The sequence below is a fragment of the Hyaena hyaena genome, unplaced genomic scaffold (genome assembly GCF_003009895.1).
Source record: "Hyaena hyaena isolate Hyena2069 unplaced genomic scaffold, ASM300989v1 scaffold_1107, whole genome shotgun sequence".
In the NCBI taxonomy this organism is placed as follows: domain Eukaryota; kingdom Metazoa; phylum Chordata; class Mammalia; order Carnivora; family Hyaenidae; genus Hyaena; species Hyaena hyaena.
Genome location: NW_024081735.1, coordinates 26,864 through 40,595, shown reverse-complemented (window position 1 = coordinate 40,595; position 13,732 = coordinate 26,864). Strand labels below are relative to the sequence as shown.

Genomic DNA, 13,732 nt, shown 5'->3' with positions numbered 1-13,732 from the left:
CTCTCCCAATAAAGAATTAATATGTTACTTATATTGCTTTTGGTGTTGTTAATCACTCCACTTTTGATTATTCGTTACTTTCCAAGTACCATTCCAAATGACTTTCACGTGAATTATTTTGATTCTTAGAACAGCTCTATGAAATCATTAGTCACTATAGTTAGTACATTGTAACTTTGTTGTAAATTGAAGCCCAGAGAAACCAAATTATTTACCAAAGTTCACTTGGGTAGTAAGTGGAAGAATCAGTATTTGAAATTAGGTGCTTTTATCACAGAAGCTGGGCTATTAAAACCTGTGCTATTCTGATTTCGTGTATAAGATGATTTTGATATCAGTACCAGGAAAAAGAATCTTTGTAGGCACAGTTTGATTGGTTTACATTTTTTAATTGCATTTCTGCCATAAACTAAGATATTATTCTTTGAAATCTACTTGTGCCAAAGTAATGTATAAATAAATATATGGGGTTTTTTTTCCATTTGTGGGTGATAAAACACTAAAGTCCAGAGACATGGTTGATTTTTGGATGATTTTCTCAATGTCTAGTTCCTATCCCATTTCTCTAAATCAACAAGTAAAAACAGTACAATGATAATACTACCTGCCAAAAGCCAAGATCTCAAGACATTTGAAGTAGAAGCAGAATCTGAGGTATTTGTGTTATTTTTCCTCAGTCCCTCCCAAATCTGCTTGTTTATCAATAGTGTAAAATAAGATAAAGATTCCAGGGTCTCTGGGTGTTTGTACACAAAGGTATAAAATAATACATCTTTATTGAGTACTTATTACATGCTTGGTACTCTGCTCAGTGCTTTGTGTATGTATTATATCAAATGATCCCATTAGCTGTGAGTAAAATAATAATATTAAACCCATTTCATACATGAGGAAACTGAGAGTAACTTACCAAGAGCCACATAGGGAGGAGGTTCTAATGTAGTTTTTCTCACAATGTATTAGAAGCTACTTGTAGCAGAATTGAGTTGGAGTGTTTCTTAAAAACACAAGACTCGGTGTTTTTAGTCTTCCAACTGAGAACCTTGAGTATTTGTGTTTGAACATCTGCATGGTTTACCAAACCTCTCAGTTGAGATATTTGAGAATCATGTTCATAAATGTTATTACCACCCCTGTGAGAGGAAAGAGTCACTTCAAGGAAGATGTGGAAAAGGAATGCAATTTTTGCCTGTTATCCTGTGAAAGGGTGCTTCCCCACCTATCTAAAATACTTCAGGAGTTACTCAGCAAAAACCAAGCACAGAACTGTCAGGAAAAGATAAAACATTTTACTTGCTGCATTGTCTACTTGCCCATGGGCCTTGTTAAGGAAGCATTTTCTTATTTTGAAACCTCATGAGGCTTCTTGCACACAAACTTTTATTTTCCTTGCACAGAAAATCCCTGAGTTAGAGTCTGACCAAAGTGTACTTAGAGTCCAAGTTGTAATTCTGTAGCGTTTTATGGATTGTGGTGCTTCTCACGGGACAAGAAGCGATTATTTTCTTGTTTCCCGTGAGCAACAAGGAACCATGCTGTGCATATAGGAAAGGCATGGTGTTGGCGTTCATGGAGTAACTGATATAGTTAGTACTCCAACCTTTTCTTAGGTTGTGCAAGTGTGAGATAATGGGTGTTATTCTATTTGAAGTATGAGAAAACAAATGTTAAAGAGGTTACATTTGGTCTATGGTTGTATTTTAGGTAAGTAATCATCTAAATTGTTCTACTGATTCCAAGTTTAATTTTCTTTCCACTACCTTATGTTTTCTTTCAAACTTAGGTATTTTGCACAGTTTCGGTTGATGAAACCCTAACCTTTCTTATTCCAACTTAAAGCATCTATATGTTTATGTCTGAAGATGATTGAATCATACTGTGTTGAAATCATTATGAAGGGAAGACGAGAAGAAAGAAAATCCATGGAAATAGAACAATTGAGAACAAATTATCAACTCATAGACTGGCTTCTGGATGTATAGAGAATGGACTATGTTATCCCTTAGTACGAAAGGATATATAAAGGAGAGATGAAGTCGTGTTGGTAGAAAAGATAATGTAAAGATGACTCCAAGGGGGATAAAGGAAAAAATAAACAGTTTTAGGTCTAGTGAGTCCTTCATTCAGATCTTTGACTGTACAAGCAAGCACCTGTCTGTGACATCCTTCCCATCTCTTTGCATTAAAGTAGTGTGTCCACCTTTATCAAGCCTGCCTTCCTCTCACACATTAAGTAATGTTTGTTATTACAGAAGGTAGGGTAAATTTTCCCATTATAAAAATAGGCACAGTTCATATTGTCTTCTCCATTTCCAGAAAGCTCAAACCTGTGAATGGAAAAGGGAGAATGAGTTCCTTCGAAAAACAATATACCCAATCAACAATCAAACTCTGTGTGAAAGTATTTTGTTGCACAAGGTGGAAAAGGGTAAAAACAAAAAATAAATAACAAATCACATTCAGATCATTGAGAAATTTTCAGTCTGCTTAGGAGTTTAAAGTCTGTACATCTCAGTAGCTCAATAACAATTTAAGACAGCATTGATTAGGTAGTAAGGGAGCAGCAGACACATTAAGGGACGAGAGAAAGAGATGGATATGGATGGGATCTAAAACGATGGAAAAGGCTTTATCCTTTCATCTTTTCATACAAGATTGTGCTTTAGTTCCATCTTGAAGGAAGGATAGGATTTAGATAAACAGAAAGAAGATGGAAGAACCTTGTAGGGCAAGTAGCTGCACAAATGGAAATGAGCTCAAGGAAAAGTAAGTTCATTAGATTTTTTTTCTTTTTTTTTTCTTTTTAACATTATTGCCTTAACTTTCTTTTTTTTTTTATAGTTTATTGTCAAATTAGTTTCCACATAACACTCAGTGCTCATCCCCACAAGTGCCCTCCTCCATGCCCATCCCTCCTCCCCCCACTAAGTTGATTAGATTTTTAAATGAGGAATTATGTTATAGGCTAGCAGATACAAGGCAGCACACTCTACTGTGATTACCTATTAAGTTGTGTCTATTCCCTGCTACACTGCTCATGACAAGAGAACACAGAATATGTATATCTAATTTCTTTGCCAAATATCTACAGGATACCTACCATATGCCAAAGCTATTTTATGTGCTATGGATAGAGTAATCAGGACACGGTACCTTCTACTAGGAAGCTTACATTAAATAGTAAGAGGATATTGGTAAGACGCTAACCAATAAAAAATTTCAGAGAGTGGTAAGAGGTATGAAGAAATGAAATGGTGTGCTAATGGACTCAAGTGGATGTGGGAGGAAAGAGGCTAGTTTAGTTTTGGTAATTAAAGTTGACCTCATTGAGGAAGTAAAGTTGAAACAGACATGTGTCTCACAAGGGGGAGCCCTCATGGAATTCTGGAGGTAGAACATTCCAGAAGAAAACAGTAAATACAAAAGCCCTAAGACAACAAAACAAGTTTAGTTTGTTGAAAGCACAGAGGTTCACCAGTTTGCCTAAAGTATTGTGAATGAGGCAGAAAATGATAGGAGATAAAGCTCAAGATCTATGAAGAAGTTTGCTTGTACTCACAGTATCCTTTACTCATACCCATAGTAAATACTTAGTATCTGTGGAATCAATTAATTAAAAATTTTGGTAATGACTGTTGTTTAACATAGTGCTGGAAGTCCTAGCATCAGCCATCAGACAACAAAAGGAAATCAAAGGCATCAGAATTGGCAAAGAGGAAGTCAAACTTTCACTCTTCGCAGATGACATGATACTCTACATAGAAAACCCGACAGACTCCACCAGAAGCCTACTAGAACTGATCCAAGAATTCAGCCAAGTTGCAGGGTACAAAATCAACGTACAGAAATCGGTTGCATTTTTATACACCAATAATGAAGCAACAGAAAGAGAAATCAAGAAACTGATCCCATTCACAATTGCACAAAAAACCATAAAATACCTCGGAATAAACCTAACCAAGGATACAAGAGATCTGTATGATGAAAACTATAGAAAACTTATGAAGGAAATTGAAGAAGACACAAAGAAATGGAAAAACATTCCATGCTCATGGATAGGAAGAATAAATATAGTTAAGATGTCATTACTACCTAAAGCACTCTACACATTCAATGCAATTCCAATCAAAATTGCACCAGCATACTTCTCAAAACTAGAACAAACTATCCAAAAATTTGTATGGAACCACAAAAGACCCCGAATAGCCAAAGTAATACTGAAAAATAAAACCAAAACGGGAGGTATCACCATCCCAGACTTCAGCCTCTACTACAAAGCTGTCATCCTCAAGACAGTATGGTATTGGCACAAAAACAGACACATAGACCAATGGAACAGAATTGAGAACTCAGAAGTGGACCCAAAAGTATACAGCCAACTGATCTTTGACAAAGCAGGAAAGAATATCCAATGGAAAAAAGACAGCCTTTTTAACAGATGGTGTTGGGAGAACTGGACAGCAACATGCAGAAGAATGAAACTAGATCATTTTCTCACACCATGCACAAAAATCAACTCAAAATGGATAAAGGACCTGAACGTGAGACAGGAAACTATCAACACCCTAGAGGAGAAAGCAGGAAACAACCTCCTTGACCTCCACCGCAGCAACTTCTTACTTGACACATCCCCAAAAGCAAGGGAATCAAGAGCAAAAATAAACTGTTGGGACCTCATCAAGATTAAAAGCTTCTGCACAGCCAAGGAAACAACCCAGAAAATTAATAGGCAACCAACGGAATGGGAAAAGATAGTTGCAAATGACATATCAGATAAAGGGTTAATATCCAGAATCTATAAGGAACTCACCAAACTACACGCCCGAAAAACAAACAACCCAGTGAAGAAATGGGCAGAAGACATGAACAGACACTTCTCCAAAGAGGACATCCAGATGGCCAACAGACACATGAAACGATGCTCAGCATCCCTCCTCATCAGGGAAATACAAATCAAAACCACACTGAGATACCACCTCACGCCAGTCAGAGTGGCTAAAATGAGCAAATCAGAGAACTCTAGATGCTGGCGAGGATGTGGAGAAACGGGCACCCTCCTGCACTGTTGGTGGGAATGTAAACTGGTACAGCCCCTCTGGAAAACAGTGTGGAGGTTCCTCAGGAAACTAACAATAGAACTCCCTTATGACCCAGCAATAGCACTGCTAGGAATTTACCCAAGGGATACAGAAATGCTGAGGCATAGGAGCACATGTACCCCAATGTTCATAGCAGCACTCTCCACAATAGCTAAAACATGGAAAGAGCCTAAGTGTCCATCAACAGATGAATGGATCAAGAAGATGTGGTTTATCTATACCATGGAATACTACATGGCAATGAGAAACAATGAAATCTGGCCATGTGTAGCAACATGGATGGACCTTGAGGGTGTTATGCTGAGCGAAATAAGTCAGGCAGAGAAGGACAAATACCATATGTTTGCACGTATAGGAGGATTAGGAGGAACTTGACGGAGGACCAAGGGGGAGAAGAAGGGCGGAAATGGTGGGGGAAAGGGAGAGAGGCAAACCATGAGAGACTCTTGAATGCTGACAAAAACTGAGGACTGATGGATGTGGGGGGGAGGGGGGGATGGGCATGAAGGAGGGCACTTTGGGGATGAGCACTGAGTGTTATGTAGAAACTAATTTGACAATAAACTATTTGTTAAAAAAAAAAAAAAATTTTGGTAATGATCAGCTGGTACAGGTTTTGGCTGTTGATTTACATTTTAACTGGAGAGACAGAGTTTTGACATACAAATTGAGCAAAGGTTTTGAGATTGGAGATTGGAAAACATTAACTACTGATGTAATTGGCTCCTTTGCCTGGTTTATCTGTAGAAGGATGGAGCCTTATGATACAGACATTGGATCCACTTTATAAATGTGCCTGATTCTTGGGGACCCCTGGCGTGAAAGAGTTGGTAAAATGATACTGAAAAGTCAAAAGAATCCTTAGAGTAATAACTTTCAACCATAAAATAACAAGAATGACCCTTTTTGTTCTAAAAATATGTGAAGAGAATCAGATCAAGCAAAATACATTCACCCACACACAAGCACAAAAAACCCAATGGTAAATTTGAGAGTAGAAATGAATGGGGAAAACTACTGGAAGTAGAGGTGGATTGTGACAGATAAAGAGCAGAGGCTTGGGAGGGTAAGTGAAGTAAAACTGTCTGATAACCAATGTTCACTTATTAGGACTCAGGGGGTCAGTGACTCAGCTATTGCCTATATAGCACACAGAAGAGTATAGAACCATCTCCCAAATTTTAAGTAATTTGCCATCAAGAGGGTAAAGGTTCTCAGGAATAAGATTTGCTAATTGTATTCTAAAAGTCCAGGGACTTACACATCTTTGGAGGGCACTGAACCATCTTCCCACATCCAAACCTCATTAGAATTCTTGCGGGACAATCCAACCCAACGAATTAATCCAGTCCTGGACTTCATGTATTCCTATTGCAAATGTAAATAAATATAATGGTCAGCGTGCTTTCACAGTTCTTGCAATGGTGTAAGGACAAAGCTTCATGATAAGACCCTGAACAACAAAAACAATAAATTAGATTATATGCCCATATTAATATTAATTATATTTGGTATTTATAATTGTGCCAAGTTCCTTTGCTTGAGAATAAAAAATTGCTTATAAGATACGGAAAAAAAATGTTCACAGAAAGCAGATATTCTAACCTTCCTATGTGTTTATCTTCCATTGATTGAAGACTAGAGTTTCAAATAGAGTACCAAATATCACTCTTAAATAAGATAATGGTAAACAACTGGAGAAGGAACACAAAAAAGAAATATATTGCTGGTGAAATTTACTATTCCCTAGATTTAACCTCTACTTGCTTTGGTTCCATTGCTTAGCTTAGTTTTGTAGTAGCCTACAAAATTACTTATGGAAGTATTAATCTGTTTCAGTTGATTGACTAAAAGAGAATTATATGATGTCTTTCTCAAAGGGATTACAAATAGCATCTGCTTTTTCTAATTACCTTTTTCTTTTTGTAAATGTTTATTTATTTAATTTAAGAAAGAGCACAAGCAAGGGAGGGGCAGAGAGAGAGGGAGACAGAGAATCTGAAGCAGGCTTCAAGCTGTCAGTACAGATCTCAACATGGGGCTCGAACCCATAAACCGTGAGATGATGACTTGAGGCCAAATTAGATGCTTAACTTACTGATCCATCCAGGTACCCCTCTAATTCACCTTTTTCTATCTAGGAATTACCACTATCCACTATATGCTACATTATAGTTGTCTGTTTTGTTCATTGCCTATTGCCAGAACTAGAATATAAGCTCCCTAAGGTTAGGGATTTCTGTAAGTTTTGTTAACTGGGTACGTTCAGATTCTAGAATAGTTTCAGTGTGTATTTGTGGAATTAATGGATCAATCGATCTATTTATTTATGGATAACAAAATTTTAAAAAGTCAAATGTTCATACATGCTCTTACCTCCCGAAAAAACAGGTGAGACTGCATTCTTGGCAAATAAAAAATGACATGAGCTTCTTAACACAAGTGAGACACAGAATGGATTCCATAAGAGATACTGTGTGAAAGCCACCTTTAGCTGCTTACTTTTTAAAGCTTCAGCTATACCTCACCTTTTTGTGAAGCCCTGTTCTTTTCTTTAAAATACACCCACATCGTATACTTCACTGTACGAAGTATATTCTACCTGAAATTCAACTATTCTGTTTCTCAAAAATCACATTACTTCCTTTTTTATTCATAAATCTCCAATCTGGCATCAGATTAGAGTAACGAGATTCAAGACATGTTTATATGTTTCTAATTAATCTCTTGTTGCTGACGTCAAGGTTTTAGGACACTCTCTTATTTTGCCTGATTGGAAAGAAAATTAATTTATTTATCTGAATACCTTCTCTGAGTTTGAGTCCACAAAAAGAGTTAGTAGATAGTTAAACTAGCAGGACACACAAATGATCAGGAGTGTCACCGGCATTATCTCCTCATGTCTGGTCCACTTCTGTGGACTCCAGCTCAGGAAAGTAGAAGTCAATTTTACTGGTCAACCAAAGCAGGTCTGGAGATTATGACTGGTTGACCATTTGAATTTGGTGTAATCTCTGCACAGAAGCCAAATACTGATCTTGTATTGTAATTTATACGTGCATTCATTTTTAACATACAGCATATGAATAGTTATCATAATAGAAGTTGTAGGATAAATTCCATAGATAATTTATGCCTTTAAAAATGTTTTAGGGGCACCTGGGTGACTCAGTCAGTTAAGCCTCTGACTCTTGGTTTTGGCTCAGGTCATGGTTGTGTTTCAAGTCCTGCATCAGGCTCTGTCTGCACTGACAGAGTGGAGCCCTCTTGTGATTCTCTCTCCCTCTCGCTCTGTTCCTCCCCTGATAGCTCTCTCTCTTTCTTTCTCTCTCTCTCTCAAAATAAATAAACTTTTAACAATTAAAAAAATAAAAAATGTTTTAGTAAGCTTATTACTTAAAAAAATAGAAAATAAGTAAACCTATAATTTGGTGGAAGGAAGACTCCAAGGCTTGGTTTCTGCTTTGCTCCCAAGATTCACAAAGAAGAGAAAAGCTATACTAAATAATAAAGAGAGAGTGTATGAGTGGATGTGAACCCATTTTGCTTCATAATAGAGCCTTTGTTAGAAGCTGTCAAAGAGGAAAATGTGGAAGAGGCAACACGTTTCCCAGAAAAATTTCAACTGAAATCCTGTGTATTTCGCAAATGAGATTGTTCCCCAAACTACGGAAGAGCCTTTGAAAAGGTGGAGTTCGTATCATGGTTTGTTCAAGTTCAACTGTTCAATAATTTAGCAGAGACTGGGGAGTCATGTACTATGGAGATGACATTGTTATTCATGTTTTACAATGATATTGAGTTTCTTTATACTTTCAGATTCTTTTGTGAATTAGTAAATGAAGTTAAGGAAGCTGAGAAAGCTTAAATGACTTGTCACAAGAGTAACACCAGAATTCTAAGTCTCATTGGTTCTTTTTAACACTTTTTACTCTCAGATGTGGTCATTTCTACTGGGCTTGATAAGGTTCTCAGACTAGTACAAACTGGAAGACATTAGAAACGTGTGTGTGTGTGTGTGTGTGTGTGTGTGTGTGTGTGTGTGTGGTGTATCTATCTATCTATTAAATCAAATGTGTCAGTTAAGATTTTTCTCCTTATGACTCCAAAATATTTCACAGAAAAATCTCCTTACCAGAACGTTCTGGCTGGTGATCTTCAGCAAAGTGGCATTCATGTTAATACAGTACTGCTTACTCTCTTCCCATGTCAAATTGTGCCTGAAGAATCCATAGCAACTATTGCCGTAATATCTCCAGTTTCTGTCACATGGGCTGCATTTATGGCCTTAAGGAGAAACCAAGCATAGGCATCCTTACTTTTTACATTTGCTTTTTCCTTATATTCAATATTTCCTGCAGATCTCCAGATTCCCTACAGACACATCACAGAAATACTCCTGGGAGGGCCGGGGGGGAGAGGGAGAGGGGAGATGAAGAGGTTACAAAACCATACTTACTGACACTGCTCTTTTGTTCTGATCCTTTTATTAAATGCTGGCAGAACTGCTGTGCTAGCTGGTGCAGAGTTCCTGAGAAATTTTTATTCTCCGCTAGTAGGTAGTTTTGCTCTGTGGCAGCTAGATGTAAAAATTAGATAATAATTTGTGATCAGGATAAAATGAACTTTAATTTCAGTAGAATTGTCAAACTGTGAAGTGTTTACTAAATACACATAAGTAAATGAGTCCTGCAAAAGGGTCTGGGAAAAGGGGGGTAGGGTATAAGGAACAAATTAAGAACTGCGCAAAACTGACACCTGGTGGTTATCCAAAAGAAGCTGAATTATATGAAGGAGACCATCACAAATAAGAAAACGCCCTGATCAAATTACGTGCCCCAAGTGGATGTTTTGGTATTTCCTTCAATACAGATTGATAAGCAGATTTCAAAGGTGAATGGCATGTTATTTTGTTTTTCACTTAATATCAAAATATCTTTTGATTTAAAAAACACATATTAGGGCGCCTGGGTGGCTCAGTCAGTTAAGTGTCCGACTTCAGCTCAGGTCATGATCTCATGGCTCGTGAGGGCCCTGCGTGGGGCTCTGTGTGGATGGCCAGTTCAGAGCCTGGAGCCTGTTTCAGATTCTGTGTCTCCCTTTCTCTCTGACCCTCCCCTTCTCATGTTCTCTCTCTCTCTCTCTCAGAAATCAATAAAAAACATTTAAAAAAATTTTTTAAACGCATATTGATTTCTTGTTGTACTCACAACAATATTTTTATTGTGATATTCAAGTGAATATAAGATGGCCAATGAAGGGCACCTGAGTGGCTCAGTTGGTTGAGCTTCAGACTTCGGCTCAGATCATGATCTCATGGTTAGTGAGTTCGAGCCCCCACATTGGACTCTCTGCTCTCAATAGAGATGCCGGTTCAGATCCTCTGTCCCCCTCTGTTTCTGCTCCTCCCCCATTCATGCTCTCTCTCTCTCAAAAATAAATGAGACATTTAAAAATTTTTAACAATTTTTAACAATACTATTCACATTTTCTTAAAAAAGATGGCAAATGAAAAATTCTAAAATATCTTATGAAAAATAAACAGGTACACAAACCAGCTACATGGATGATAATGATAAAATTTTATAAATTTTAGATTTATAAAAAGACAAAAGTGATAAATCAGGTGGGATACAAATTGTTTCTGACTGAAAGTAAACACACTCATTAAACACAATGGGAAGGAGGACATTTTAGGAAGAGGGAATAGAATATGAGCAAAATCTCAGGCCGGGAAACTGAGAAAGCGCCATGTTGGCTGGGACTTAGAATATGCAAGACAGGGAGAAAAATATTGGAAAAGATAGTGGGGATCTATACTGAGGAGGATCTTCAAGACCAGTTTAAAATTCTCAAAAATAATTTTAAGTAGTAAACCAACAAAGTGATTTTAAGCAGAAGGGAAAAGTCAGAGTTCTCCTTTATGGAGACTATCTTGGCAGCCACGAATATGATTGAAGTAGTAACAAACAGACACACTGTGACAATTTAGCTTGATGGCATCCACCAGGACCTTTAGGTATTGCTTTTCATCAGATCAAGTCTTTCCCAATGAGTCAATACTTACACACCATCCACAGAGCCACCAGCCCAATAACTAACCCCACGCACAAGATCAGCAGAATCCATGCCATCACACGCCACAAAGGTGAGGAAGCAGAGTCAACTGTGGGAACACAATAAAGACATCAGGGGACAGGCAGTACAGAATAGCTATGCAGCAGTATCGCCTCTGCGCATGTTCTCTCAAGGTTATCTGGGCTTCATTGCCAGATATTGCTAGTGTCTTCTGGTGATCATCAAAGCAAGCACAAACCATTCCTATGCCTCACATCCATCCTTCTCCAATAGATTTTGACTCTCTGAGTGAATAATAACTATTAAGGTGTTTGTTTGTTTGATCTTTTGTCTTTGTTTTGTTTTGTACCCACCCCCATAAATAATTGCTTTTATAAACCACAGCTAAAGAATCAGACTCATTTGCTGACATTTTAGAAAATAAAGTTTTAAAACATTCTTTCCCCTTATTCCTTTGGTTTTCCAGTATTAAACTGTATAAAGCTTATTCCCTTGGTTTCTATTCCTTCCATCAGTAAATTGTATCACCCTTAATGTACTGCTCCCTGCTTTTACTTTTTATTGCTTATATTCTAAATATCTAAGCCTATGTAGATATTATTCAAATTCTGAAGAGAAAGAAAGTCATCAGGAAAATAAAGCTATACATGCTACCACTAGCAGAGAAAGGAAAGTACAATTGACCTATTTCAATAATTCATTTCCAAATTTCTGGCTCTGGGCATTCTTACCTGACGTGAGAGCTGGTTTTCGAGCTTTAATATTTAAAGTGATGTATCCATCTTCATCCTGCATGACTTCCCTTGGACTACAAGTGAGCTTAGGATTCAATGACTTTGCAAACTTGTAATGTCCAGTCTTATGATTTCAATGTCTGCCAGTGTGTGATCCTCCTCTCTCTGGTAAGGTGGAGCCATAGGACTTGGGGGACATGGTTTTTTTGGTTTTGTTTTTTGTTTTTCTTTGGATCTTTTTTCTTCCAGGAAGCCCTTTCATAGCTGTTCAGAGATACATGGACCTTGACCATAAAAACATAAAAATAATAATTTGCAGCGAAGGAGTAGATATGGCCTTTGTTTCTTGTTTTCTTATCTTCGACGCTGAATGAAGGAATATCTCCTTATGTGTATCCTTTCGAAGAACAAAAGTTCATGCTTCATCTTAACCTTAGTGGAGTCTAAATTGTATTATGTAAATGAACTGTTTTCTGATGAAAATTTCCTGGATAAAACACGAACAGATACATAGTCTATTCCATTGTGAGGAGCAAGTCTAACATAATTTGATTTAATATGAGCTCTAGTAGATGTTTCAGGGTCTTGTGTTAGAAGGCACCATTTCTTTCTTTCTTTTTTTAAAATGTGTTTTATTTATTTCTGAGAGAGACAGCATAAGCAGGGAGGGTCAGAGAGAGAGGGAGACACAGAATCTGAAGCAGGCTCCAGGCTCTGAGCTAGCTGTCAGCACAGAGCCCGACACGGGGCTTGAACCCACGAACGGTAGGATCATGACCTGAGCCGAAGTCGGACGCTTAACAGACTGAGCCACTCAGGCGTGTCTAGAAGGCACCATTTCTAATTATAACCTACAATTCATCTAAATTTTTGCATCTTTTGCAGATTATATTTTTAAAAAATTTGAGGACTCTACAGGAGGTAGCCTTCATACACGTTATGTTTAGGCAGCAAAGAAAAACCATCAAGTAAAGTGAAACAAAGCAGAGTCAGTGATGTAGGTATTGTCTTTCAGTAATGTTTTCACGTTAAAGTGAATTTCTAGGAAGTGACAAATCTTGAATAAATGAAATTGTGTAATTTCAAGTATGCTGGTGCCTGTAGGAAGAGCTATTTGTGGAAGGGACAGGTTCCCAGAGCCCTGCACATCAGAGTATAATCTGGATTCCACACATTTAACTTTATAAAATGTGTTTTCAAATTGTTATTGCAGCTCACATGAAACGAGTTTTAAGAACAGCCAGAGAAAGCTAGCTGTTGTACTAATGTAAGAATATTAGTGAGAATGCTATTTTGTCATTAGGGTAGCTCTTATATAGTTTTATAGCAGATATATAAATGTATATATAAAAAAATAATAATATAAATATATAAAATATACTGTATAAATATACTATATAAACATATAAATATAATATAAACCATAATTTGTATTATAAATATATCCACATAATATATAATATATAAATAACATATAACATGACATGACATGTATAATATAATATAAATAAAATGTTTATATAAATATAAAACATAATGTATACAATGAATATAATATAAATACTTATATATAATAATCATATATATATAACTATATATAATAATCATATATATAACTATATATAATAATCATATATATAACTATATGTATAGTTAAACCTTCACGGACAGAAAAGCTTCCCTTCTCCTAAGTAAGTTCTAGGCATTTATCTTATAAATAATCTTATTTTCATTTTTTCTCTAGCTAGCAGAGCATTAGACTTTACTTTTCAATACAGTAATTACACAAGATCTCATAGCAGATATTTTGTTTACTAATTT

At 36.7% G+C, this 13,732-nt stretch overlaps 1 protein-coding gene across 1 annotated transcript; it reads right to left on the bottom strand.

Annotated features, from left to right (window-relative positions):
• Nucleotides 1–2,080: 2,080 nt before the first annotated feature.
• On the bottom strand, nucleotides 2,081–12,195 carry CLEC1B (C-type lectin domain family 1 member B). The gene is made up of 6 exons (XM_039222322.1): nucleotides 11,909–12,195; nucleotides 11,167–11,265; nucleotides 9,559–9,678; nucleotides 9,235–9,386; nucleotides 6,361–6,467; nucleotides 2,081–2,327 (listed from the first exon to the last, which is right to left on the bottom strand). The coding sequence occupies exons 1-6, from the start codon at nucleotides 11,970–11,972 to the stop codon at nucleotides 2,183–2,185; spliced, it is 687 nt and encodes a 228-aa protein (XP_039078253.1). The 5' UTR covers nucleotides 11,973–12,195; the 3' UTR covers nucleotides 2,081–2,182.
• Nucleotides 12,196–13,732: the final 1,537 nt, after the last annotated feature.

Coding starts and splice junctions, on each gene's coding strand:
- CLEC1B (XM_039222322.1), bottom strand. CDS start 11,972: ATGCAGGATGAAGATGGATACATCACTTTAAATATTAAAGCTCGAAAA. Junction 9,387..9,558: donor AGAACAAAAGAGCAGTGTCA/GTAAGTATGGTT, acceptor TTTCTCCTTAAG/GCCATAAATGCAGCCCATGT. Junction 2,328..6,360: donor TCAGTGCCCTCCAAAGATGT/GTAAGTCCCTGG, acceptor TTCCATTCACAG/GTTTGAGCTTTCTGGAAATG.